The sequence below is a fragment of the Rattus rattus genome, chromosome 10 (assembly GCF_011064425.1).
Source record: "Rattus rattus isolate New Zealand chromosome 10, Rrattus_CSIRO_v1, whole genome shotgun sequence".
Taxonomy (NCBI): domain Eukaryota; kingdom Metazoa; phylum Chordata; class Mammalia; order Rodentia; family Muridae; genus Rattus; species Rattus rattus.
Genome location: NC_046163.1, coordinates 61,122,266 through 61,149,821, shown reverse-complemented (window position 1 = coordinate 61,149,821; position 27,556 = coordinate 61,122,266). Strand labels below are relative to the sequence as shown.

At 47.9% G+C, this 27,556-nt stretch overlaps 1 protein-coding gene across 1 annotated transcript in view; it reads right to left on the bottom strand.

Annotated features, from left to right (window-relative positions):
• The window catches only part of Susd4 (sushi domain containing 4), a 124,163-nt gene that overhangs the window by 37,438 nt on the left and 59,169 nt on the right, over positions 1 to 27,556 (bottom strand). Inside the window, exon 3 of the mRNA XM_032914980.1 lies at positions 18,935 to 19,147. Within this exon, the coding sequence (XP_032770871.1) occupies positions 18,935 to 19,147 (213 nt within the window). The remainder of the gene's footprint in view (positions 1 to 18,934; positions 19,148 to 27,556) is intronic.

Genomic DNA, 27,556 nt, shown 5'->3' with positions numbered 1-27,556 from the left:
CTGACTGCACCCAGATCAGTTACCCAGTGGAGTGTAGGGCGTGGGTCATTTCCCCTCATCTTACAGCTGACTAGACGCTGCAGTTCGCTGCCACTGACTATCATCGACACGGAACTCCATGCCACGTATCACTAACCACGAAAAATGCAAACTTCAAAATGGGAAGTAAGGTTTTACCAAGTGCGCACTGCTTTCCCATCACGGTAAAGTCGAGACACCATTAGCTTGAACCATTGTGAAGTCAGAGACTGCTTATATCACAGCTTCTGACATTGCAGATTCATCCATTCGGAAAAAGAAATAAAGTCATGTCAAACATTATCATTAGCAAAGACTAGAAGCATCTGCCAATATTTGATTCTGTCACATAGAGTCTGGCCGACAGAACTTAGGTGGGCGGGCCATGAACGGGCACTTCCAGGGACGTAGCCCGAGGGGTATCAAAGGCTTCCATTCCGAAAGAAACATCTTTCACCAGCTCACCACAGTCATTCTTGTACACTGAACCTATTCAAAATGGAGATCCAGTGTAATGATCACGTGGCAGTACCAAACAGTTACGCTTGGGTACAGATTCATCGATGACAGTTGGCAGATAGCACAGAATCCAGGGACAGGGCAAGCAGAGGAAGGGTCAATGTTTTTTGTTTGTTTTTTTTTTTTCAAGATGTTGGTTATATGGGAAAATGCAAAACTCTCCCCAGGAACATGAATGTCTGATGTACAGATACACATTAGCCTTGCAATCCATATTATCATGTTAAACGCTCTAAATGTCCCGCTGTAAAGACTTTGACCTCAGTTTTTAGGAAACCGGCATTTGTAGGTCTTAACTTATTCACTCTGGTGTTCGTTCAGTGACGTGTGAGCCCACGCACAGGTGCAGCGGTTCCTGGGTGGGGGAGGGGTGCGGCAGAGAAGTCGCCGTTTCCATGTCTACCGCCCTTACACGGATGGGGCTTCTAGTGGCAAAATTAAGAGACAAATGAGCTGGGAAACAACAGGCAAAACCTCACTGTTGCGATGAGCCCATAATGTGGTGATAAGACAGGGAGCGACTTGGGGACTCATTTAATTCGAAGAGACGGGCCAGGGGGCCTCTGAGGAAATGACATTTATTAAGCTGAGACCTGAATGACAGCACCGATCCAATTACATGTGGATCTGGGAGATTTCAGGCAGAATAGCTAGGCTAGCACAAAGGCCAGGAAGACGCTTGGGGTCCCAAAGCACACCAGGGAAGACCTGTGTGTTTGCAATGTATGGGGAGGGGTGGAGGTGGGTAAGGAGCCAGATCATGCTCTGCCTGATACGTTAGGACAGGGAGTGGGGTTTTGTTTTGGTGGATGGGAGGCTATCAGAGCCTAAGCATGTAGAAGGATCTAGACTGCATTTTCAAAAGGTTTGTCACATGAGCAATGAATGATGAACCTTGGCCAAAAGCGAGGTCTTATCCTCGGGCCGTAGGAGGTAATCTCTAAGCTCCCGGAGTGTCTTGCCTGAGATATGTACCCTTGCTCACTTGGTGGCTTTGGGAATGCGGTGCAGTCTGTGTGATTTGGAACACCAAATATCAGTTTAGCCTCCGAGGGGACTGGAGACCAATATCAGCCCACAAAAGTCAACTCTGTCTCTATGAAAGGAGCCTAATAAAACCTTGGACACTAATCTGTGGGTGAGTCTCCCTGGTTGTTGATATACTGTTGAATAAGGCTGCTTCAAGGACAGGGATTGTCTGCACAGCTCCACTGGGTGCCTGTGGCTGTCACTCCTGGATCCCGTCCTGTGTAACTCTTCCCTCGGGTGACTTTAACCTGTGCATCCTCACTGTAACACACTTATCCATGAGGGTCATAGTTTTTATAAGTTATGTGAATCTGACAGAATTATTGAATTTGAAAATGGCCCCAGACCTGCAGACAGGGTAGGAGTAAGGCGGCTGTAGGCCTTTGTACCACTCGATGGTATTTTAATTAGCTATCTACTGGCAACAGGTAGCATTACTCTTCTGCTCCAGTACAATTCAGAGAGGCAGCCCTGACCACTGGTCTATTCAGGAGCAGGTTGCAGAAGCTGATCGGATTCAGCCCAGACAAATGATGTCATTATAGACAATCAACATGGAGAAGGAAAAGGAGAGGTGATGGCTATTGTTGTCCAGAGGGAGCTGATGGAACAGGGGGAGCTGCTTAGAAAAAGAGGTGCCCCTCAGTGAGTGGCTTTGCTTCTGGCTGGTTCTTTCCTCTTTAAAGGATGCTGACTTTAATGAAAGCTGATGTAGCATCAGAACAGGATACTCGGTAGCTTGTGGCTCTACGTGACTGCTACTGTGGGGTTATTAGTTCCCTGTCTGAAGCCACTAAGAAACACAGGCACAGGCACGGGCACAGGCGCACACACACAACTGACATACATGCAGACATACACACACACCCTCAAACACACATGCAGATAGACAGACAGAGAGAGAGAGAGAGAGAGAGAGAGAGAGAGAGAGAGAGACAGACAGGGGGCAGACAGGCAGACAGACACACACAAATAGATAAGAGGCAGAGAGACAGACAGACACAGAGAGACAGACAGACACACACACTCACATACATGTACTCACACAGAGATTGATAGAGAGAGAGAGACAGACAGACAGACACACACACATAGATAAAGAGATCAACAGACATATAGACACACAGAGAGGGAGATAGACAGGCAGACAGACAGAAACACACATGTACATCACAGGCAAAGACACACAGGTAAAGACAGACACACAGATACACACACACACGCACAGAGAGAGAGAAAGAGAGACATACATACACATACACAGAGAGAGAGAGACATACATATATACACATACACACACACAGAGAGAGAGAAAGAGAGAGAGAGAGAGAGAGAAAGAGAAAGAGAGAGAGAGAAAGAGAGAGAGAGAGAGAGAGAGAGAGATAGAGACAGACAGGCACACACACAGAGACAAAAAGAAATAGACAGACATACAGATACACACACACAGAGACAGACAGAGAGAGAGAGAGACAGAGACAGAGACAGAGACACAGAGAGAAGTAGACAGACATACAGATACACACACACAAAGAGAGAGACATAAAGACAAAGAGATATAGACAGACAGACAGACACACACACAGACAGAGAGACAGAGAGAGATAGACAGACATATAGACATAGAGATATAGACAGACAGATAGATAGACAGACACACACAGAGACAGAGAGACAGAGAGAGATAGACATACAGACATAGAGAGATATAGACAGACAGATAGACAGACAGACACACACACACACACACACGCACACAGAAAGACACACACAGAGGAGAGAGACCAATTAAAATAAACAAGCACAGTTCTTTGCCACATAAAAGTACCATTTTGTCTTGTTTTTTGTTCTGTTTTTAGACTTTCTTCTCTTTTTCCTTTCTTTTTTGAAACAGGGTCTTGCTACATAGCCCGAGATGACCTATGGCATCTTGAGCTGTGCATGCATTTTTACATTTACACCTCAGACAGGGAATTCTATGGGTATTGTTATCCATTTGTCAGGGTGAGGCACATTACATACCCTGGCGTAATCGTGCACCATTCACGAAGACTGACCACACTCGGGAGGAATGCAGTCTCCACAAGTACACATGGCTGAAATTACTGAGCGTGTTTGGGCCACAATGAAAAGAAGACTTGTTGAAAATAAGAATTGTTACAAGATCCCCATGTTGGAAACTGAGTAATATCTTCCTAAATAACGCATGGGTCCAATAAAATAACAAGATAAAAAGCAGAAAATGTTTTGGCTGGAATAACAATGAAAATTTGCATGTTGTAATGCATGCCATGCAGATAAATCTGTGGCTACACATTTCTCTTTAAGCCTAAACATGCACTGAAGGCCCAGCACTGATGCTCACACACACTGAAGGTCCAGCACTGATGCTCACACACACTGAAGGCCCAGCACTGCTCACACACACTGAAGGCCCAGCACTGATGCTCACACACACTGAAGGCCCAGCACTGATGCTCACACACACTGAAGGCCCAGCACTGATGCTCACACACACTGAAGGCCCAGCACTGATGCTCACACACACTGAAGGCCCAGCACTGATGCTCACACACACTGAAGGCCCAGCACTGATGCTCACACACACTGAAGGCCCGGCACTGATGCTCACACACACTGAAGGCCCAGCACTGATGCTCACACACACTGAAGGTCCGGCACTGATGCTCACACACACTGAAGGCCCAGCACTGATGCTCACACACACTGAAGGTCCAGCACTGATGCTCACACGCACTGAAGGCCCAGCACTGATGCTCACACACACTGAAGGTCCAGCACTGATGCTCACACGCACTGAAGGCCCAGCACTGATGCTCCACACTGATGCTCACACACACTGAAGGCCCAGCACTGATGCTCACACACACTGAAGGCCCGGCACTGATGCTCACACGCACTGAAGGCCCAGCACTGATGCTCACACACACTGAAGGCCCAGCACTGATGCTCACACACACTGAAGGCCCAGCACTGATGCTCACACACACTGAAGGCCCAGCACTGATGCTCACACACACTGAAGGTCCAGCACTGATGCTCACACACACTGAAGGTCCAGCACTGATGCTCACACACACTGAAGGCCCAGCACTCTCAGAAGGTCCAGCACTGATGCTCACACACACTGAAGGCCCAGCACTGATGCTCACACACACTGAAGGTCCAGCACTGATGCTCACACGCACTGAAGGCCCAGCACTGATGCTCACACACACTGAAGGTCCAGCACTGATGCTCACACGCACTGAAGGCCCAGCACTGATGCTCACACGCACTGAAGGCCCGGCACTGATGCTCACACGCACTGAAGGCCCGGCACTGATGCTCACACGCACTGAAGGCCCAGCACTGATGCTCACACACACTGAAGGCCCAGCACTGATGCTCACACACACTGAAGGTCCAGCACTGATGCTCACACAAGCCAGGAATCCCAGCACTCAGGAGACAGACGCAAGTTGTCCTGGAACTCTACGGGTTCCAGGTCAGCTATGACTGAACAGTAAGACCCTGTCCCAAGAAAGAAAGAAAGAAAGAAAGAAAGAAAGAAAGAAAGAAAGAAAGAAAGAAAGAAAGAAAGAAAGAAAGAAAGAAAGAAAGAAACACACACACACACACACACGTCAAGAACACGTATCTTAGAGTTGACTAAGTCAAATCTGCTGATTGACTGCTCAAGTTTTCCATGTTAGTCAGGGTCTTACTGTGACTGAGGGTTTGTGCCTCAAGTTCCATTGGATTTTGCTTTATAAATGTTGAGGTAAGTTACCACTAATATACAAATGCAGGCTTATTATTTAGAACTAACATGAAGAATTCTTTAATCGTCAGAAAAAAAAAAAAGGATATGTGATCAAACCCAAGGAAACTACGGGGAAATAAATAGTCACGAATAACTAGGAGAGAATCTGATGAGAAAGGAAAGGGCCAGGCTAAGAAGGAGCAGCAAGACCAAGCATCCATTCTTCAAAGTCATAATCCACGGTCAGCGATGGGACCCATGGAGAGCTAGGAAGTATAATATACCTAACCATGTAGGGATAAAAAGATATAGCATGACATAGCTTACACTAAAAAAACTTAAAAGACTGAAGAGAAAAAAAAACTTTGAAGTCAAAAAAATTGAGAAGTTAGATGAACTCAAGCTCTTCAGACAAGGTCAGAAATACCCTCGTTTACCAAAGTCGCCAACTTACACTTAGGTAAAATGTTAAGCATACTCAGTTTAAACCAGAACGGCTTCCCACGAACTGTACTCCAGACCCAAGATACTTCTCTGTGAATTCTGCTGGACACTTGTGGATGATACAGCACCAACCTTGCACACACCCTGAGTAAGGCGTTCTCTTCTGAAGGACACCAGCGTGTTTCTGGGGCTGCCTCCCTTGATGACTATTACTCAATGTAGAAAGAACGTCACAGGAAATATCAAGGAAAGAGCATTCAGGCCAAGCCACCTCAGCAACACAGACACAAGACTTAAAATTAACACATTAGAGCACACCACTCAGGTGTATCACAAGTAAGCTGATTGAATGTTTAATGATCAACCAATGTGACTCGAACATTTAACAGACTAAAGGAGAGAATTAGCATCTTATTAGATGTGAAAAACACATTTGAAAAAAAATCCCACATCCATTCATATTTAAAAGCTCTTAAGAGGCTAGGGATTAAACAAAACACTGCAATTGAATGAGGGATATTATTAGAAAACTATGTTAGTGCAAAAATACAGAGGGCATCGATCAGAGATTGGGACCCCTGACTGAGGGCTCAATCCTTACACTTACGTCCTAATCTGTGCTGGGTTTTCCGACTGAAGTGGGACCCAAGCAAGAGGAAAGTGGAAGGAGTTAGCTAGAAAGAAAGAAGGCTTTAATGTTCAAATATGAAATGGCAGTGCATTCGGTAAGAACCAAAATAATTTGCAAAGATAAGGGCTTAGCAGTTAAGAGCACTTGTTGCTCTTGCAGGGGACCGAGGTTCAGTTCCCAGCACCCACATGGTGACTCACAATCATCTGTAACTCCAGTTCCAGGAGCTCTGACACCCTTTCCTGACCTCCAGGGGTACCTAGCGTGCACACGGTACATATGCATGAAGGCAGGCAAACTCTCATACACAGACAAGAAATAAATATTAAAAACCTCTTCGAGAATTTGCAAATATAAGTAGTAAAATTAACGAGTTGAATATGTACGGATTTCTAACAGAGCAGTTTAAACAAACCTAAAACTTTCATCAAGTACATCAATATTTGAATTGCTAGATTCAAATAAATAAACAAAAGACAAGACGTCCACACAGAAAACATTATTGAGAAGAATTGTTAAATACCTTAGTAAGTAGGGAGAACTAATATTGCATAGGCCTCATTTTCCTTACAATTTTAACAATAAATCTGTCCTATTTTTCCTTTGTAGGAAAGTGACATAAACTTTGGGGAGAAAATGTTTATTTTCATTCAAAATACCAGCTTATAGTCATAGCAGGGAGTCACAGGGATCACAAACTGGTCACATCCAAAGTCAAGAGCAGACGAAGCATGCTTTACTGCTCAGTTCTGTTGTCCACCCTTAACACAGCCCAGGACCCAAGTCTAGGGAATTCTGCCGCCCACAGTGGACTGGGTCTTCTCACATCAATTAACACGATCAAGACAATCATTCATAGACACACCCACAAGTGTACCTAATCTAGACAGCTCCTCATTGAAACTCTTCCCAGGTGAGTCTGGACTGTGTTAAGTTGATAAGAACTAAACATCACAAAACACGACGTATTACTGTTCAGAATTCAAACTTGCTTTGGCAGTTGCTCTGCTCATTCTAAAATTTACATGGAAACCTGGAAGACCACAAAGAGCCAAGACAGTTTTGAAGAAACAGAAAGAGGGTAACGCTTGTGTTACGATCATTTAAGAATTACAGGGCTACAGTAATAAAAGCACACATCTAGCACATGACAGACAGAGCAACCAACAGAACAGAGGACTGAGCCAGGACTTCCATTTCCTGACAGAGATGGCCACAGGAAGTAGTGGGAACATGCATTCCAATGAACAGTGCTGTGTGTGTTACATACAAACCAAGCCCAGGAAGAATGGTTAGAGGGATAAATACAGAGGCAAGACGGTAAGCCTCTGAGATTACACAGGAAAATGCCTTTGCAATATCATAATACGAAAACATTTTTGAAAGATTTATTTTCACTTGCAAACCCTGTGTGCGGATGCATGTGCATGTGTGCACGTATGCACATGTGAGTGCAGAAGCCTGTGGAAGTCAAAAGAGAACATCAGGTTCCCCTGGAGCTGGAGTACTAGGCCCTTGTGAGCTAGCGAACATGGAGGGTGGGAATCAAACTTGGGTCTTCCAGAAGAGCCATCTATGTAGCCCAGTGAAAACATTTCAAACACGACAAAGAACACCCCACACAAACCGAGCATAGAGGAAATGGTTGATAAATTTGACTTCGTTCAAGTTAAAATATTCTGCGCATCACACAGATAACAAGAGAGTAAAAGCTTAAGCCACAGGACGGCTTCGTAGCACCTGCGATTAACGGAGGACTCGCATGCAGTGTATATAAAATCTCCTAGAAATCAATCCGGAAAAGACAACTAATCGATAAGCGGTTAAGCGAATTAAGCAGGCACTTCACAGGAGAGACTCACCAGCTGGCCAATAAACACGGAAAGGTTCTCAACTTTATTATGCACCAGGGAAAGGAGCACTGAAGGTGAGAAGCTCGGGGAGTGGCGGCTCATGCCTGTCTGTAAAGCAGGGCTCAGGAGGCTCAGACAGGTGTGCCCTGCACAGTACGATGATGCTCTCTCAAAACAAACCCAACCAACCAACTAACCAACCCACCCACCCACCCACCAACCAACCCACCCACCCACATCAAAGAAACAAACTTCCAAACTGCCAGCCCACTACAAAGTGAGAGGGAGCACTACATACCTGCCAGGTGGCTAAAATACTGCAAACACTAAAGGGTCTGTGTGTGGGAGTGCGTCACTCAGCTCTAACGTAGTCCTTACCCTATATGTCCATGTATGTTACATCCCAAAGCAGGCAAAAGGAAAGTAAGCTTGAAATAGCATCATGTTTAGGGTACTAATGCATCAGGGTTGGGGGGCAGCCATCATAAGGGTTTGCTAACTCTCTGGGGGAGGAGGAGGAGGAAGGAAACGGGAATAAGCTCCTGGGGACAGCAACAGTGTCCTATTGCTTCCCTGGATGAAGGTGACACTGGCGCTACCTCGTGAGTGTCCACTGGGCTGTGGTGTCTCCTGAACTTCGGTATATGCAAAGCCATATATATATATATATATATATATATATATATATATATATATATATATGTATCTAGCAAATTTAGACAAAGTCATGGTAAAGAAAAATGAACCAGAATGGAGAACAAGAAAGTTCAATGAAGATGCTACCCCTTCCCCACCTCACCCAGAGCTACTGGGTCTTGGGGAGGAGCCACTGAACAGAATGTCTTGGGATGAATGGCAAAGCACTGAATTTCCTCTGAAGTGTAAAAACTTGATTATTTGCTAGAAAATTTTCACGAGGGCAAGCTGACTGCTGACTTCTTGATGGAAGTGACAGAAGTTAGTGCACTTTCATCATTCGGGCAACCCTTGACTGTGTGTGTGTGTGTGTGTGTGTGTGTGTGTCTGTCTGTCTGTCTGTCTGTCTGTCTGTCTCTGTGTGTATGTATACATGTTCATGTGTGTGCCCATGTATACATGAGTCTGTATACTCACACATAATATGCGCATGTGCATTGAGGGCAGAAAATAACTTTGAGTAGTTCCTCCTATTGCTCTACACATAATCACCACCACCACCATTATTTTGAGGCAGAGTCTCTCACAGAACTCGGAACTTATTGATTCAGTAAGATGGCTGGCCAGCAAGCCCTGGGGTCCTTTTGTCTCCACCTCCCCAGTGCTGGGATTACAAGTACAAGCCACGGTACCTGGCTTTTTACATGGTTTCTGGGGACCCCAACTCAAGCCCTCATGCTTCTGCAGCAGGCATCCTGTCAGTGGGGACATCTCCCCAGCCCTTTCTGCTTCTCTTGATCAACAAAGGCTTAATTATTTCATCCTTAAAGGAACTCTGGGATCGATTTTCACTTTCTGGAAAGATGAGTGAAAAGGAGAAGATGGGAAACCCTGAGTGGCCCAAAGCAGACTCAGAAGAAGCATTAAAAAGAACTCCTCTTTTGGTGGTATTGGGTACCGAACTCATGGCTTTGCAAGTGCTAGGTGGGTAATTAGCCTCCTGAGTTACTCTTTAGAATGGGTTTCAAAGGCTATCATTCTCACAGACTGAAGACTGACAGAGCTTTACTTACAGACAGAAGACTCAGGGCAAGCCTCTCAAGGAGCACCTGAGGCCTAGCAGGAGAATTACACGGGTGTTTGATAAATTTAGATTCCAGCCTGAAAACTGCTTGGGGCGTGGTGCTGGCAAAGGGCATCTTTCATCTCTCTCTGAGACAAAGGCAAAGACGAGACATCAAGATACCCAAGGCCAGTGCGTGGTGACCAGGAAGACAAGACATTCAGTGGAAACAAAGCAATGATTCCTGGGAATTTAATGGTCCCAGAAGTTGTGTTAGCCAAGTAAAACTGGACTCTAAAACAGGCAAGTCTGCACTATGAGGCCTTTGCTTTGTGGGCCCAGGAGGGGCTCTGAGGAAGTCTCTATTGGTGCTAATGAGACTCAGAAAACAGAGCCTGGAGAGCCCAGGTCAGCCTCGAACCACTCCATGCTGGAGAGAGAGAACCGGGTGCACAGTGATGAGTTTGGAGGACACCCCTGGGAAAACCGTACATTCTTCATAAGCAACCCGATTCTGGGTTGTTGCAGCTGTGAGCTAACGAAAAACTGCCTTCCAGGGATTCCTAGTCAACTAGATGTTCAAGGTCACCACTGGTCATCACGTGACCTATCCATGTGACCTGACAGGGATCTAAACCATGCTGGTGCTGTGACTCTCCGTGTACCTGGTGATTCGGTGATTTAAAGCCACCCACCCGCCCTCCTGCAGGGCCCTGGTTCAGACAGGCTGGGAATGCGGCACAGGAATTCAAGAATACGGGGGCACAGCTGGTTACCTTGCAATGTCATCCAGGTGGAGACTTCCCTTTTGCCCTTGTGGGGCCTGACAGCCAGGCTAGTAAAGTTGCCTGTGGCTATCTGGCTGTCAACTTGCCACGGGGGTGATTGTTTCTGCCACTCATCTTTACCGGATAGGCCTCTGTCTTCCCCTCACCCTTATTTCTCTGGAGTCTTTTCCCCTTGCAAGTCATATTCACATTTAAGAAAAGAAACTCTTCCAGAACAGAGACCCAAACTCACACAGGAACAACAAGGGGGGAGCGCCTGGGCAAATGGTAACTTCTGTCAACATCAGTGAGACTTGACAGTGGGCCTGGGGACAGGAGGGGTGTCCTTCTGCACTCTCCTACCTCAGATGATAGAAGACATGGAAACACTTGCCCACGTGGGCTGAGGCTGCCGCTTTTGGTAACTCATGTCTAAAGCAACCAAGGAAGAATTTTAGGTGATAGAAAATGCACCTGAGAAGAAAGGAACGCTAAATAAAACATTTTTAGGGCTTCCATCTGTTTCAGTGAAGCTCCCGAAGGCGGAAGACAGCTCAACTTAATATATGAGTAGCCATAAAAGGGAGTAAGAGTCCCCTGCTTTTGAAAAATGCCTGCACCCCACACTTCCGATGAATAAAGGGGGCTGGCTGCCAACACTACTGTCAGCTTTAGCTTGGGAGTCAAGTTGGATCTTTTAATTAAAAATTTATAATGTAATAATAATACTTAAACTCACACCGCACCCATCCCCCAGGAAGCTCAAAGATTCTTCTTAATGTCAAATTATTCATCTTTTATAGCAATCCTGGTCAGGCCTATGGGAGCCAAAATACTGTAGTAAGTACTTAAAAAACGTGCTCCGTGAATGGCTCTTTTTCTCGCTTTTTGGCACGCTGCAAGGAATTTTGGACAAAGAAGGGTTAAGCACACAGGCATAGCAAGCTGGGGTCATCCTGGAAAGGGCTCTCCTGTGTTCAGTTCCTTAGGGCTAGGACCTGGTAACTGGGTAACAGGGACTTGGAGACAGAAAGCACAGAGGGAAGGGTTTCCCAGGTGCACCCTGGACTGGCCTGGGAGCTTTTGGAGGTAGCCCTGTGATGTTTGCCTCCTCCGAAGGAAAACACACAATTGAATGAAGCGTCCATGAAGCTTCTAGAGTATGTTTTTTGTTTTTTCTTTTTTAAAGTTCCACAGGCGATCTGATGGGTATGGTAGGCTACACAACTCCAGGGAGAGCACAGGAGTGGAGGTTGTTGGGATGCCGGCCTATCCACTCCCAGTTTGCTTCTTGGACACAGTGTGTAACTCACTCATGCTCACGCAGGTCCCCGTCTGATACACTGATGCTCACATCACAAGAACGGTCTCTAAGGAACTCTGCTGAACACAACAGAAAACGAGTTCTCTCTTCTCACACAAAGCTGCAACATGACATCCCTGAGTAAGGGGCTTCCGGGGCTTCTGAGGAGAAAATCACCTGGGATGTTTCCGGTTTTCTTTTTTTAGGAATGCCAGTTCTTTGGTCCTGCCCCTAGCGCTTTAGTGAGAGGGGTCTGAAGAGGTATTCGCACCTGGCTCTGAGGCAGGGGATCCCTTTATGCTTTAAAAGCTAGAGCCCTATAGCAACTGGTCCCCACCAAAGATGCTGCCAGGAAGGACGAGGTCTCCCTAAGGGGATGTGGACCTGCGGCCATTAACATGTAAGTCATCCCCTTACTCCAGTGAGAAGAAATGAACCCTGGATATCTCTCGAGTGTTCTGGAAAGTTCAGAGCTGATCCCATCCCTGCCACTGCCCAGGCTTCCACTGAGGATCCAGCTCCTCTAAGCCTCTGCTTTCTCATCCAGAAAACAATGCCAGAGCTGCCGTGCTGGGGTACAGTACTCATGGAAGAACACAGGGCGCATCCAGCTTAGCACCCGGCTGTTGATCAGTACACTGCATCCTGCACCCATTGAAGGAGGCACAGTGAATCCAGGGTAGAACCTGGCCGTTGAAGAGCACACCGTGCCTCTAACACAGTAGTACCCAGTCCACATAGGACGCACCTCCTTAGAACAGTGCGGTCTGCCTGGGGGAAAGGAGAACGAAGGTATTACACCAAAACAGAACAGGTCTGGGAGCCAGAGATTCGTAGAGCACAGGGGGACGTGGGGAACTAGTGTTTGTGGGTGGAGGTAGATTCTGGACTGATGTCTGGCTGTCGCGGTTCACCTCGGTCAACATTCCCAACGTGCATGATCCGGAACTGGCAACCCCTGTCGCAGCCCTACAGATAACTCAGCCTCAACTGCACCTGACTCGTTAATTGAGTCAAAACAAGGATAAGGTGTGTACTAACACAACCAGAGTACAAAAGGAAGGAAGCCATGCTCTGTGGGAACGACAGCCACCTTACCTAAGAAACTCATGCATTAGTCAAAGAGACCAGAGCAAACCCAGCACTCCCCAACAAGCTCTGCACCTCTAGGGGACACCATTTATCCCCAGGCCACCCGTGAGGGCTGTGCGGTGCCTCAGAGGAGGCGGAGGCAGGCGGCTGCAGAAGACCACTGTGTCTAACTAGAACACTGAGGAAGCAGGAGCTGCAGGAACACTGGGCCCTCCTTTGGTACCTCAGGGGTGAGGAGTTGTCTATGCACTTATGCAGACCATGGATATCCAGTGGCATCTCAACGCATCTGCAAGGTGCGGCAGCATGCTGCCTGCAAGTGGCATCTTTAGACGGAGGGGACCCTCCCTTTGAAGGTACTGAGACAGGAACAAGGTTTTTCCTTGGGAGAGGAAAATCTTTGGGAGCCAGAGAAATAGCTCAGAGGTTAAGAGCACTGGCTGCTCTTGCAGAAGGACCCACATTGGAGTCCCACACGGTGACTCACAATCTATCATCCATAAATCAAGGTCCAAGAAGTCTGATGCTTTTTTCCTTACCTCAGAGGGCACTCACTGCACGAACACCAGGTACAGACACACATGCAGCCCAAACATCCATACACATAATTTTTAAAAGCCCCAAAGTCGCATACTTCCCTCCCCACAGTGGCCCCAATGTCACCTTTAATTAAGCTTTGCTCTTGAAGCAGCACTGAAGGTTGTGCCTGAGGTTTGGGGCAGGAGGCTGTGGTATCGCTGAGGGCAGGGTTCTGAGTAGGCAGAGCTTGGAGTTGTGTTTTCTGTGTGGTTTAAGGAAATGTTTTAATACTCTCTGGCTGAGGGGAACCGACTGGCCGACTGGAGGAATCATTGCCTGCAAAAGCTTCCCTCTCAGACAGTTCATCTGCAATACGGGATGCTCTGAGGAGGAGCTACATGTAAGGTCTCTTAATAGCACTGTGCTGGGATTAGGAGTGTCACTGTCCTCAGAAACCATCTGGGCACTTGCCGGGGAAGGCACTCTGGAACAAGCTGTCTGCTAGAGCCGGGGGACTGCAGTGTCACGAGCAGACTTTTTTTTTTTCTTCTCCTCCTTAATATGTATTTATCAGAAGCTGACGTGAAATGAGATGGCCAAGGAGGCCAGCACCGGTTCTCCAAGCCTCTCGAGGAAGCCGCAGGGGAGGAAACAGAAAGATGCCCTCCACCCTGCCAAGGAGAACTTGCCAACGAAGCACTCAGATGTGAATTTCACAAGGGCTTGTTTGCAGCGACTAAGTCTCTACTTCCCAACGCTATCTATTCCAGGTAGGGACATTTAAAGCAAAAGAGAAATCTGTGTGCCCCCTCACTTGTGTGACTACACCCAAAGACGCTCTGGGGGGCAGCCTGAACCTGATCAGATGACAAGATTCCTGCTATGTAGATCTGACTTTAGAAGCTCCATGTCACCCTCCCTAGCGGGGAGACTCCCAAGGGACTTTGGTGCTGTGCAATGCTGGCCCACAGTCTAAGGGAGACTCTGGCCAACGCCGAAGCTGGCCGTAGCGGCTCATCTAGTTCTCTGCTTCAAAAGCAAAAGCAAAAGCTTCCGCCCAGCCGTTGCAGCCAACGCTTAAGGGAGAAGTGCGTTCTGTAGCCCAGCAGCAAACGATGCTTAATCAAGGCAATGTTCCAATAACGCCATCGACCAACAGGCCTGACAACAGAGGCTGAGCGTCCTCCTTTACTCTGTTCATTCGCTCACAGCGGTAGGAACCAAAGTGCCTTTCTTTTAGTTTCTGGGATAGGTTCCTGCCTTGACATTTGTGTTCTGCCTGTGTCTAGAAATTCAATTCACACAAGGCCAATCTCATATCACCTCTCCTTCACAGGAAAGTGTGTGGCTCCCAGGAACGTGTCCCCGGTTAGACGTAGCTGAGTGGTTTTGCCACAGCAGAGGCCCAGTTGGTGGCCAGTACCCTGACCTCACAGGTCTGCAATGCAACAAGACACCTCTCAGTCTTCTGCCAGCCACAGAATTTCCTGGTGCATTCACCAGGCTTTGGTCCTGAAAGCTGGCTTGGCCCTTGGATGACGGCTCAGGAAAAAACAGCGGCACAGCAAGTGGCAGATTTGGGTACCGAGATAAATCTACTCCCTGTAACCTTAGCTATGCAGACCCTGGTTCACACTGAGCTTCCCCAAGACAAGCAGTTTACACTGGAATGGTGAGAGTGTGTGTGTGTGTGTGTGTGTGTGTGTGTGTGTGTGTGTGTGCGCGCGCGTGAGAGCATGTTGGGAGAGGACTCTGTAGGACTGCCCAAGAAGACTTTTGCCTACTCTGTTGTCCATCGTATCACATGACTTCTACAGAGCATTGTTTAACTAGTGGGCACCAGAAAGTCAAGGGAACTGGCTGCTTCAAAAATCTGCTTCTTATCAGAGACATTGTGGTACATGTTTGTGCTCCCAGCACTTTTGGGGTAGAGTTCAAGGCTATCCTTGGCTGCATGGCAAACTCTAGGCTAACCTGAGATACAGGAGACCCTTTCTTTTGCTCTTAGGCAGAGCCTGCGGGTAGGAGAAAGGACTGGGAGAACAGTGGAGGGTCACAGTGACGGGCCCCTGAGGACAGATCTGGTCCAGGTGTCACAGAAATCTTCACAGAATGCCGGGGAACCCTTTATTTCCTCAAGACTCGGTTTCCCTGCCTGCCAAATGGTGCCTCAACTGTGAGAGTCCTATGAGCTCCGTCAATCCCAACTCAGACCCAGACACTTGCAGAAACAATGCACTCCCACACCTGAGTCGAATGGGGCCTTTGGGACTCAATAAAGGGTTGGGCACCGCCCTGATGAGGAAAAGCAAGCGACAGGGCAGGGAGATGCTTACACTGTAAACGTAGAAATGTAGATCATCGGCCAGAACAGCAAACTTAGAAAGTCAGTCAGTTGGTTGAACAGGGGTGTGAGGCAATGGGGCTTTAGTGTTTGTGTCCCTTCCCAGTGTTTCTCTATGTTTTTAAAGACAAGGAATCAGGCGGCCTAGGCTAGCCCTCATACTGGCTAGGTAGCTGGGTTTTGAATAACTGGTACTTGAGGTTTTTGTCTTTTGTTTTAATCTTCCTGCTTCTACTTCATAAGTGCTGGGATTGTGGGATTGTGCCACTATGCCTGGTTTATGTGGTATAGGATCAAACCCAGGTTTTGCGTGGGCAAGCATTCCACCCACCGGATTCTCTTTCCTTAATCCTCTACTCTTTCCCCATGATGCTCTCTGAAGCCTTCTCTCTGCATGGACATATGAGAAAGTAAAGTCTGACCTATGAGAAAGTGAAGATGCTGTCTCAGAAGTCCACATCCAGATGGACTTTCAGGAGGAGAAGCCCCACAGAGCAGAGTATTCTCACTCCTGTCTCACCATACCCTCGTGTGCCCCAGAAACACTCCCCGCACCACTGAACCCTGGGTGACAGAGATGCTGCCTCACTGCCCTCGGGGCTGGCCCAGGGCAAGCCTGCTTCCCCATCACTTCTGTCTTGCTGGTTTTCAGTACAGCTGAAACACTCCCTGAGGACTCCCTTCAGTTCTGTTAGTCCTAAGCTGTGTGACCTTGAGGGAGTGACTGAGCCTCTCTGAGTCTCCGTCTCCCACACAGAAAATGAGAACAAAATTCTCATCTCATAGGGTAGCTGTAGTGAGTCTAAAATAAATCATCATTATCTCCGCTACAAAACCTTCTCGGCCTTCTGGCAAGGGCGGCAAACTAATTCGACAGCTCTTAAGATCCACCCAGCGTACACGTGAAGCACTCAGCCAGGGTTATTTGCAAAGCCAGGTTTAAAAACAAACAAATAAACAAAACCCTCCATGGTAAGGATTTTCTGTTTGTTTATTTGTTTTTTATCACCTTCCCTATGGGCTGTACAGAATAAAGGACAAAGGGGATAACTCAGCAGTAGAGAGCATATCTAACATGCTTGAGGCCCTGGGTTCAATCCCCAGGACCAACAAAGAAAGAAAGAAAGAAGGAAGGAAGGAAGGAAGGAAGGAAGGAAGGAAGGAAGGAAGGAAGGATGGACAGACAGACAGACAGACAGACAGAACGAACAACACCAAAGAAATAAGCAATGATGTTTTCTACCATGGAGGAGCAGCAGCCACTTCTGAACACAAACTTCCCAAGACCTATGGTATCACTGCTAAGTTCAGATAAACATATCATGACGGCCTAGTGTCAGCCGAGCTGGCAGTTGGTTTGTGTAAGCTTTCCCAAACATTGCTCACCATTCAACACCAAAATTTGGGTCTGGACCCTCGCTTGGAGAGTCAGGGTCTGGTTTCCGGTGGGAGTGCTGTGTCCCGACACTGTGCCTGCACTTTATGTTGTGCCTTCCCCCTTGCGTCTCGGCACCCAAGAAGGACCCCAACCAAGGAGACTGGCTCACTGCATGGAATTACCCCACAGAGCAAGGAGCTAGAGAGAAGCTTACTTTAAAGATGCTAAACTGCTTTGGCTTTGCCCCAAGAAGACGTAATAAGAGAAGGCCCTCGTGACCGGGCAATATTTGGGGCCCTTGCTCTTCTTTTCTTGATCCACTCATGCTTCTGAATTCAGGGCATCTCGGGTCATAGGCTTTGGCAGGAGATACAGACATGAACCAGATACACTTCTAGTTTAGAATTTCAGAGAGGGCACAGCTCACCCGGGCATACAAGGGGGAATACTGAATTTATTAGTGGGTACTTTAAGGGCAAGAGATCATTCTTCCTCATCCTTCGCAATTTCCGTACAAGAAGGCATAATAAAAACAGTGTCACATTAAACCAGTCTAGGTGTTTCCTAACGCAGGGCTGTGGGGATGGTTCAGTGGGTCAGAACACGCACTGGTCTTGCAGAGTACCCGAGTCCAGTGCCCAGCACCCATATTGGCAGGTTGGCCTGTAACTCCAGCTCCAGGGGATCCGGCACCCCTGGCCTCCACAGGCGCCAGCATTCATATGTGCATGCTCACCCGCAGACACACATGCACATGCGTGATTTTTTTCTAAAGTTTCATTAAGGAAGTACACATTATTAAGTCACAATGATCCTTTGCATCGTATCCTAAAACCTTTCTCCCCAGAATCAACTCAATAACAAAGAGAAATGGAAGCAGACTTCTAATGAGCTCGGTGAGACAGAGCAGGCCTGCGTGTGCCTCCTGGCAGTTAGGGGTTTGAGGCCATTTCTGACCTGGGCCTATTCAACGTCAGCCTCACTCACTCTGTGAGGCTCACACTCAAGCCAATTAATTAAACAATGCAGTTTCATAATTCTAAACATTGTCCGCAGAGAAAAAATAAAACAAAACAAAGCAAAAAAAAAAAAAAAAAAGAAAGAAAGAAAAAAGCATGTGCAATTGTTTGAGCCTGCAGATTTAGGCTGGCACCCAGGAGGCAGGGAGTAATAGATACAGGGGTCACTGCTAGAGAGGCCTGTCAACCATGTTGGTCAACCTGTCACGGCGTCTTCTCAAACAAGTCACGCCAAACACTGGGCTAAAAGGCAGTAGCTGGTTAGAGCCCAAGTTACATCCCACTTCTGCACAAAACAAACTTACTACACTCTTCGCTGAGTAACCCAGGAGTGGGCGCTGAACTGGCAGCCTGACAGGAAACTGCCCTCTGGGATCTGAGTGCTCTCTTAAACCAGACAGAATGGTGTAGATTGGATGTAACTGACAGAGAAAGAGAACTTTTCAAACTGATTTCATAAGCCCAGACCAGCCCTAGGACTCCCCTCCAGAGAAACCAGTCTTCATCTCTGAGAGCCACATGGCTGGCTTCCACAGAGAGGCGGGCCCTTTACCTTCTTGTATGCAGACAGGTTTGTCACCTGGGATCCAGTCTAGGGTCCCATTGAAGCGTTTCACACACAGTCTCTTTGAGGAGCCCTTCAGCTTGAAACCGTCTTGGCAGTGAAATCGGGCTACTGAGCTTTCGAAGAAGACACCTCCGCTGGGGGTCCTGAAGCCATTCTCTGGGACGCCTGGGTCAACACACACGTTGAGGTCATCGAACCCTACATTGACAGAGAGAGAGAGAGAGAGAGAGAGAGAGAGAGAGAGAGAGAGAGAGAGAGAGAGAGAGAGAGAGACTTGAGTACTTCAGCCGGGATTGGTATTCCTAACCCTTCAGCCACTCCAACCTTATAGACTAAACTGACCTAAATGTGTCAGCTTGCAACCCATTGACTAGGAGAGCCCAAGAATGAGGAAGTTGTGGCTTCTGTCTGCCAAGGGTCCAAACGTGCCCCCAAAGGGAAGGCCTGGAAAAGTCTAAGCCCTACACAGACATCTACTGTAAACTTCTCTAAACTTAGAAAAGCTGACCCACAAATCCTCACTGAGCAGGTTTCAGGAACCAGTACGCTTAGCTCCATGGAGACACAGATTGGTGTGCCCAGCTTTTATTCCCAGTACAGCCTGCTGGTACCGGCTCTGCTCTCAGATTCGGAACCCAGTACCCACACAACACTGGGGCTTCCACTGCTGTCTGATGCTGGAACTGTGAGGTACACCTACTCCTCTTTAACAGCCTGGATTGCTAAAGGTCCTCAGCTGTCTGCGACACCCCTCACCCCTCACACATATGCTTGTGTGAGAATCACACTCCCTCCCCCGCTGGTCTTCAGGGTCACTGAGCTAAAAGCGCGTCTCAGCATGAGAGGCACGGTGGCAGCATGTCCAAAACTCGCTGTGAGAGCTCCCTCTGTGCAAAGGTGATGAGGTGGAGGGAGGAAACAGTTAAAAAGGAAGACTGCAGGGGGACAGCGTCTGCACTTCTACTTCTTAAGTATGAGAGATCTGATAATGCTTCAAAGCAACAAGAGATGGCCCAGGACAGCGGTCACGTGATCTCTTCAAGTTTGTACATTTAGGGAATGTTCCTTAGATCATCAGGTGCTTCCCTAAAGGCTGTCATGGTTTCCTTCAGTCTGGCAGACTGCACATTCTCACGACAGGTCCTCGAAAAGGTCGTCTTCTTGTATGTCAGATGGCACCAGCCACTCTCTAATTGTATCAGAATGGGGTACATATGTGTCGGTGAAGGCCATAGCAGGGAAGGAGGAACGTACTATCTCAGAGGTAGGGAAGTCTCTGGAAGGCCTCCAGTTGAGTCCTTGTGAGGGTAGACACACCAATCAGAAAGGAAGGTAGACATCATGGGTACAGGTCAAGAGTACCCATGGATGAAGACAGAGATCCTGGGACCACTTCCCAGACATCATGAGGGACACGGTGAGACTTGTCTGCTCGTGTTTTGAGAAGGCAGAATAGCAGCAGCATACAGTTCTCTGGAGGCCCAGTGAGAATAGAACGGGGAGGTAGCTACCCTTGAGAGAGGGCCAAGGCAGAGTTTTTACTATTGTATTAAAATGCCAAGATAAGCCTAGACTTAGTGGCTCAAGCCTGTGACCCCAGCACTCTAGAGCTTAAGTGGGGGTTACTATAAGTTTGAGGCCAGCCTGAGTTACGTGAGGGATTCCAGGTCAAGCTGGTATACACAGTAAGAGTTGCCCTTGCTAAAATTTGGTTTTAAGTAGCAGAGATCTAAGAATCTTCACACAACAAGGGAAACGATGGAGAACAGAAAGCTGTGCCGGGGATGGCTGAGGGGCTCTTCAGTAAGTGCCTGCTACGTGGATGCAGGCAGGGAGGACACCTAAACCCAGGGGTGCAGAGGGGTACTTTCCCTGAAACAGAAGGGAAAGCTTGCCATATCTTTGAATGAAGACATGCTTCCCATAGTGCAAGCCTCCTCAGAATATACACAGGAAGCCTCTCTTCTCATCAAGTTAGCCTGGGCTCACCCCTCAAGGATTTCCTCTCTGACCAGGACTGCTGGCCTAAGTATCTGTATCCTTGTCTTGTCTCTGAAAGCCTAAGGAGATTTAATTGTCCTCATGTCCTCAGCACCCAGCATTGTGTGCTGTGTGCAGTAACCATTCCCACAAGTGCCATTAGTGAAAGATGATTGGCTAGATGGGTGTGTAAATGGATGGTTAGATGGGGAGGGATGAATGGATGGGTGGACAGACAGATAGATGAATACATAAATAAGAAGGTGGATAGATAGGTCAATAAATGGATGAGTAGGTAGATGTATGAATGGATGGACAGATGGATGGATGGATGGGTGGGTGGGCAGATAGATGGATGGGTGGATGGATGGAAGGGATAAAAGGATAGACAGATACTTGAATAACTGAGTGGATAGATAGGTCAATAAATGGATGAGTAGGTAGATGTATGGATGGATGGACAAATGGATGGATGGGTAGATGGATGGGTGAATGGATGGATGGGTGAATGGATGGATGGATGGATGGGTGGATGGATGGGTGGATGGGTGGGTGGATGGATGGGTGGATGGATGGGTGGGTGGGTGGGTGGATGGATGGGTGGGTGGGTGGGTGGGTGGGTGGGTGGATGGATAGGTATTCAGATGGATAAATGTAAGAGAGGATGGATAGATGGATAGACGGATGAACGGATGGATGGGTAAGGGGTGTGGTTATATGAACAAATGGTAGAACTGCATGCCAACTGCTCTGTTAGACTCGTCAGACAGTCATCCCTCCCAACCAAGCAGTGCCACGAGTGGCCGGAAGCTCTTGGGTGTCACAGAAAGGGAGGTGTGAATGCTTTCCTGCAGCGTACTCTCCCTCTCCTGTGGACTATGATCCTTGACCTTTTCTTTCATTTTTTTTCCCTTGTATTTTTTTTTTTAGAAGCAGAATCTCACCATGTAGCTTTGGCTGGCCTGAACTTGCTCTGTAGACCAGGTTGACCTCAAAACTCACAGGGCTTTGCCTGTGTCTGCCTCCTGAGTGCTGGGATTAAAGGGGTGCAACCATCATGCCCAGCTCCTTTGTTTCCTACAATCCCAATGTTAGCCCTCTTCACAGGGCAGGTCTATGCTGTGCCTCGCCTGAGGCATTTGTGCTCCCCTAACACATGGTTTCCAGCCAGCCACCCCTGCTACCAAACATCAGCAGTGCCGACTCTGGAATACCTCCAGCTGGTCACACCCTGTCCTTGGCCACAAAGCTGTTCTCTTTCAGAGAGGGAGAGAAGATTCAAGGGAGGGCCGAAGACCCATCAGAAAAAAAAATGACGTAATCCATCAGGAAAATCACTGTGCTAATAAAAAAATGATGAGAGTTCATGAGGATTACAATGGGGGAGCGCAGGAAGTTCCTCATGAGCTGGTTCTTTATGCATCCCCTGTCCTTGAAGCACGGTCCCACCAGCTCTCTGCTCCCACTGAATCACAGTTAGCACGGCCCTGCTCCTGAGCCTGGTACAGGGCTGAGGATCCAGCCACTGGCACAGAAGAAATGAGCAGAAAAGAGGCAACAGAAGGCAGGACGGTGCAAGGAGAAGATATTCTTTATTTGGACAACTAATCCCATTGAGCAAGATAGTAATTTTCTAGGCCTGCTAGATCTTGGAGTCTTTTGTTTCAAATTATCCCTCGGTGGATCAATTCCCAGCCCAGGCCATTTTTCTACAGAGCCCTCTCTTCGTGTCCTTCCGTAATGATGGTGATCAGCCCCGTCTGATAACAGACCCATTAAGGAGTGGGCTGATGTAGGTATTTGGAGGTGTGGAGAATAACTCCTGTGCAGGTCCACTCAAATCATCTCTCAAGAATCTGCTTTCTTAAAACCCCAACAGACTTCCATCCCATCCTTCAAATTCTGCGTATGCTTTGGCACTGAGCGGTCACGGCCTGGAGGGCAGAGTGAGCTCCCAGAATGATTTCTGACATGTTTGCTCTTGGGAGGAGATGGAGGAGGGGGAGGGAGGAGTGCTTGGGTTCAAACGATTCTCGGCAGCAGCCTCTTCTGGCCTACTACAGTCACTCAAGAGTACAATGTGTGTGTGTGTAAGACACACTTGGGTGTGACCTAGACCGGGATATAGGCACCCAGACATTAGTCCTATTGTATAGGGATTGGTGTGCCCTTTCCTCTGGGAGGGATCAGCCTGAGACTCTGGAGGAGGCCAAGCAGAATGGCTTGCCCTCTCAGTGTAGGGCGGCCTTGCTCAGTGTTACAGGCCTGAACAGAGCAGAATGAGGGATAGGAAGGTGTTTGTTCTCTCTAGCTGCTAGTTTTTAAGCTGGAGCACCTATCCTCTGCTTTTGGACCAGGACTCAGCTCAGGACTTACACCACTGATGCTCCAGGGTCTCTAGGAGACACAGATGATGGATGTGTGGGTGGAAGGAGGGCTCAGGGGGAGAATTGGTGGGTGGGTGAAGGGACGTACACATTGATGTTTTCTATCAGTTCCCTTTTCCAGCAGAACCCAGACGTGTACAGGCTTCTAAGAGCTGAGGCACTTCCAACGTGTGAACTACAGGGAGGCTGACCATGCCTGCTTTCAGGGGCCTCTTCTCTCAAGATCTTTGAGTTCAGATATACAGTTGATTCGCTGAACGGGGTTGGTGCCTGAACCCTGGAGTCTGGACAGCCCAGTGGGACAGCCCTATCCTGCAGTCCCTCTGATGCCTACAGGACTGGCTGCTCTGAGCCCGAACCTCTTGGGTATCAGCATCGTCATCTCTGGTGCTGATGAGCCCAGATCAAGTCAAAGACTTGGTTATAATTTGGTCTCTGGATCCAATGGCTGCGAGGGTTCCTTAGTTTTCTTTTCTCTGAACACAAATCCACGTGAATTAATGGGGACTGGGAGCACCCTGATCTTCTCACACAAAGAAATGCATCGGACTCTCCATGATGATGGGGTCTTGACACTTCTGGCTTGGTTACTTCTGAGACTACAGAAACCCAGCCGACATTTCTACTGTGAACAACATGAGAAGTCTTTGAAAAGGACCATAAAAACGAAAGAGGTGTGAAAAGCAATCTTTTGGGCTATTATAGCTGAAAAGTCATATTCTAGAAAGGAAGAGTGTATCAAATGTAGCCAAATCCATTTAGAGCCAGGGCTGGGTTTCCATTTCTTTGTAAACTGCTCTATGGGTCTATAGGGGAAGAAACAGGATATAGACGTGAAAATTGATTTTGTATGCATTTCTTGAGTGAGAGGGTATTGGGTAAACGAGAGGGAGCCTTCCCTGCAAACGTTAAACAGATAACTGAGAGTCCCAAGTCTTGCTCGCACCAGGAGCTCTTACTGTAGACTCAGTTAACCTTCAAATCACCTTCATAGGTCGCTGGCCCGACTCTATGGTTAAGAGGTGTGAGGCTACAGCACTGGTGCAGTGGCTAAGAGTGGGGCTCAAACCCAGGCTTCAGACTAGTCCAGCACTGCTGACATGAATGGAGCTGTCACCGCTCGGCTTTTTCTCACCAACTTTCAGCTTACGACAGATCTTTGCGACGATCTCAACTCTTACATGCTCATGGGTCTCGTATATTAAAACAGGGCTGAGCAAATAGCAATGCTGGGCTATTTGACGACTGTGAACCACACCATGCGGTCCTCGTGGTTTCCACAAAGCTTACCCTTTATCACACCATCTCGATGGGAGGAGCAAGGGATGGGAGGAGCTTGTCACCTAAGACATCTTAGGATCCAGAAAAGGAGCTATCAAACATCTCCTGGCCATAGCAGGGCTCCAGAGTCTACTTCTGATGAGGATATCTTTGGGGAGAACTGAGCCCAATCCTGCATAATGGCTTCATGAGATGGAGGAAGTCCCACTGACTGAACCGCATCCTACCTTCAAGAATCAAGGAGCAAAGAGCAAAGAGAAATATGTGGTAGGTTTGCAGGGGCCCTGAAACCCGCGCTCTTCCCTCCACATCTCCCCGGAGGTGAACGCTTGCCTTTTCTGCAGTACCAAATCCTTTTCAGTCAGCAGCAACACATGGGCAAAGCTACCTACAGACAGTCAGAACAGTAAACCGTCTCTCTGCTTCAAGAAAAAACTGCACCGGGATGGATACCCTGTGTCCCACAGAGAAGAATCTTCAGAAGGCCTTTTGGTGTTTAAAGCTCTGCCAGTTTATTCATGCACTAAAATGAATCACGCCCTCCCAGGACCTGTGCATGAGGGCAGCACACCCCTCCCCATACACCAGCCTCAGTTTCCCCTACCTCAACACTCCCACACCCTCAGAACAACCTGAACCTAATTTTCTAAATGAACTCATGTATTGACAGACATCCTGTCTTATCCATACATCAATATCCAGACACCACTTGAGCTGGTATGTGTCTATATCATGGGTTCCACAATGGAAGAAGACAGAGAGGCAACATCAAAGAGACGACATGGAGTTACAGCTACCGAGCATGTGAGGCCCAGTCTCTTATGCAAATATTTAAAACCCAAATGCACCCAGACACGGGAGGTGCTAACACAGGCTCACCTGGCATGCCCAATTTCTAGCTACCTTGCAACGTCTCGAAGCTATCCCTGCCCTGCCCTCCCCAGCAGCCCTTAAGAGTTCCTGGATTCACTTGAAGGTGTGAGTCTACACCACCCAGTGTTGGAGGTTTCTCCTGAATCAGTCTCTAGAGAGACTGCCTACCATCGGGAAGTCAGTCTGTCCTGAGCCAAGGCCAGGTTCTAACATCCAGGGGACCGCCTTTGCTAGTGACAGGTATGCTTGAACCCGGAATCCATTCTGAAGAGAAGGAGCTGGGGTCAAACCAGTTTACCTGCAGAGACCTGAGGAGACCTCGGCAAGAAGGGGAGAAGTCTCCAGGAGCAGCTCCCGACAGACAGGGCGACAGACAGGGCGGGAGACAGAGGCACACAGAATGACAAGGACAATGACTGGGAAGATGTGACTTGTTTTATAAAGAGTCTTTGAGACACATTTACATGGTAACGTTATTAGGTGCTTCTTGGCCTCCTGTGTTCTGGGACAAACAATTTCCACGTTTGGCAAACTTTCATCTTTGGTTTTAAAAAGAAAAAGGAAGAAGAGAGGAAAGCATTTTAAATAAGAGAGATACAGAAGGGACAATTATCTCCCGTTTATATGACTTATTCTGTCAACAAACAGTGCGTTTGGAGGAGAAGCGGGTGCAGGACCCACACCCACTCCTACAGGAGAGGTCACCCCCTTTCCTTTTTCTGTTTTTGTCTTGTTTGTTTTTCTTCTTGTTCTTTTTGGGGGTGGGGACAGACAAGGTACACACACACACACACACACACACACACACACACACACACACACACACACACACAGACACACACACACACACACACACACACACACACACACACACACACACACACACCACACACACACACACACACACACACACACACCACACACACACACACACACACACACACACACACACACACACACACACACACACACACACACACACACACCACACACACACACACACACACACACACACACACACACACACACACACACACACATTGTTAATCCTTACTAGGCAAGCGTTCTTTCCCTAAGATGCATCCCCCGGGGCCATTTTGAATTTTTATTTGCGATGAGATCTCGCTGAGTCACTTATGTTGGCCTGAAACTCAGTTTGCCCCCAAGGGGGGGGACTTAAATATGAGATCCTCCTGCCTCACCCTCCCTAAGACAAAAGCAAAACAGACAAGGAGAGGCCAGAGTCCCTGCTGTGTGGGAGGGAAGACGGCTCTGTGGGGTGTTTTGTGGCACCCATGCCAGCACGCTCGCCTGCACTCTGTGCTGCTCTCAGAGACCATGACCAGAAAGATTAGATGGAGCACGGCATTCAATGCCATAGCCAAAGCGGGGTAATGGCAGTGCATTTACTTGACGTGATGTAGTTTGTGTGTGAGGGTAAAGGGTGTGGAGTGAGAGTAGATGCTGGTTTTCTAGCTGCAAGCTTGGGTAAGCCTCTTTACCTCTCGGTGTGTGTTTAGCTTCTGCTGTCTAAAGGAAGTGTTGTCAGAAAGGTCTCTACGTCCTCGTGACTGTGAACTCTTGGTGAGATGTAAATACCCATAGAGCAACGCGTGGCAGATGGCAGGGTCACAATGTATGCAAGCTGCCATGTTGTTAATATTCCGAAAGTTTCTAAAGAGAAGAACGCACGGCTTCATACAGAGGGGATGACTTCTCTTCCTGCCCACCTTCCGTGCCACCTCACGATACTCAAGCCTTATCCTTGCTCGTATCTGACCCCTGTGAACATGACTGAGCCTACAGAGTCCTGCCCTTGGCCAAAGTGTGAAGCTATGGAAATGTTTATGGTGACACACAGACCTCTGGAGAATTGAACTCAGGGTTCTTTCAGAGCACAGTGTGGGCAGGGGACACCAGGGCCAGTGGCATTCAGGGCCAGAGAGCTGTGACGCGTTTTTTTTTTTTTTTTTTTTTTTTTTTTGCAGAGACAGTAGCTAGGGTACCCTGGAAGATGGTCAATGGTCTCTCTTGGGTTGAGCAGTCAACCTCTACAACAGCTCCTGATTTGGGTGCAAGACACCAA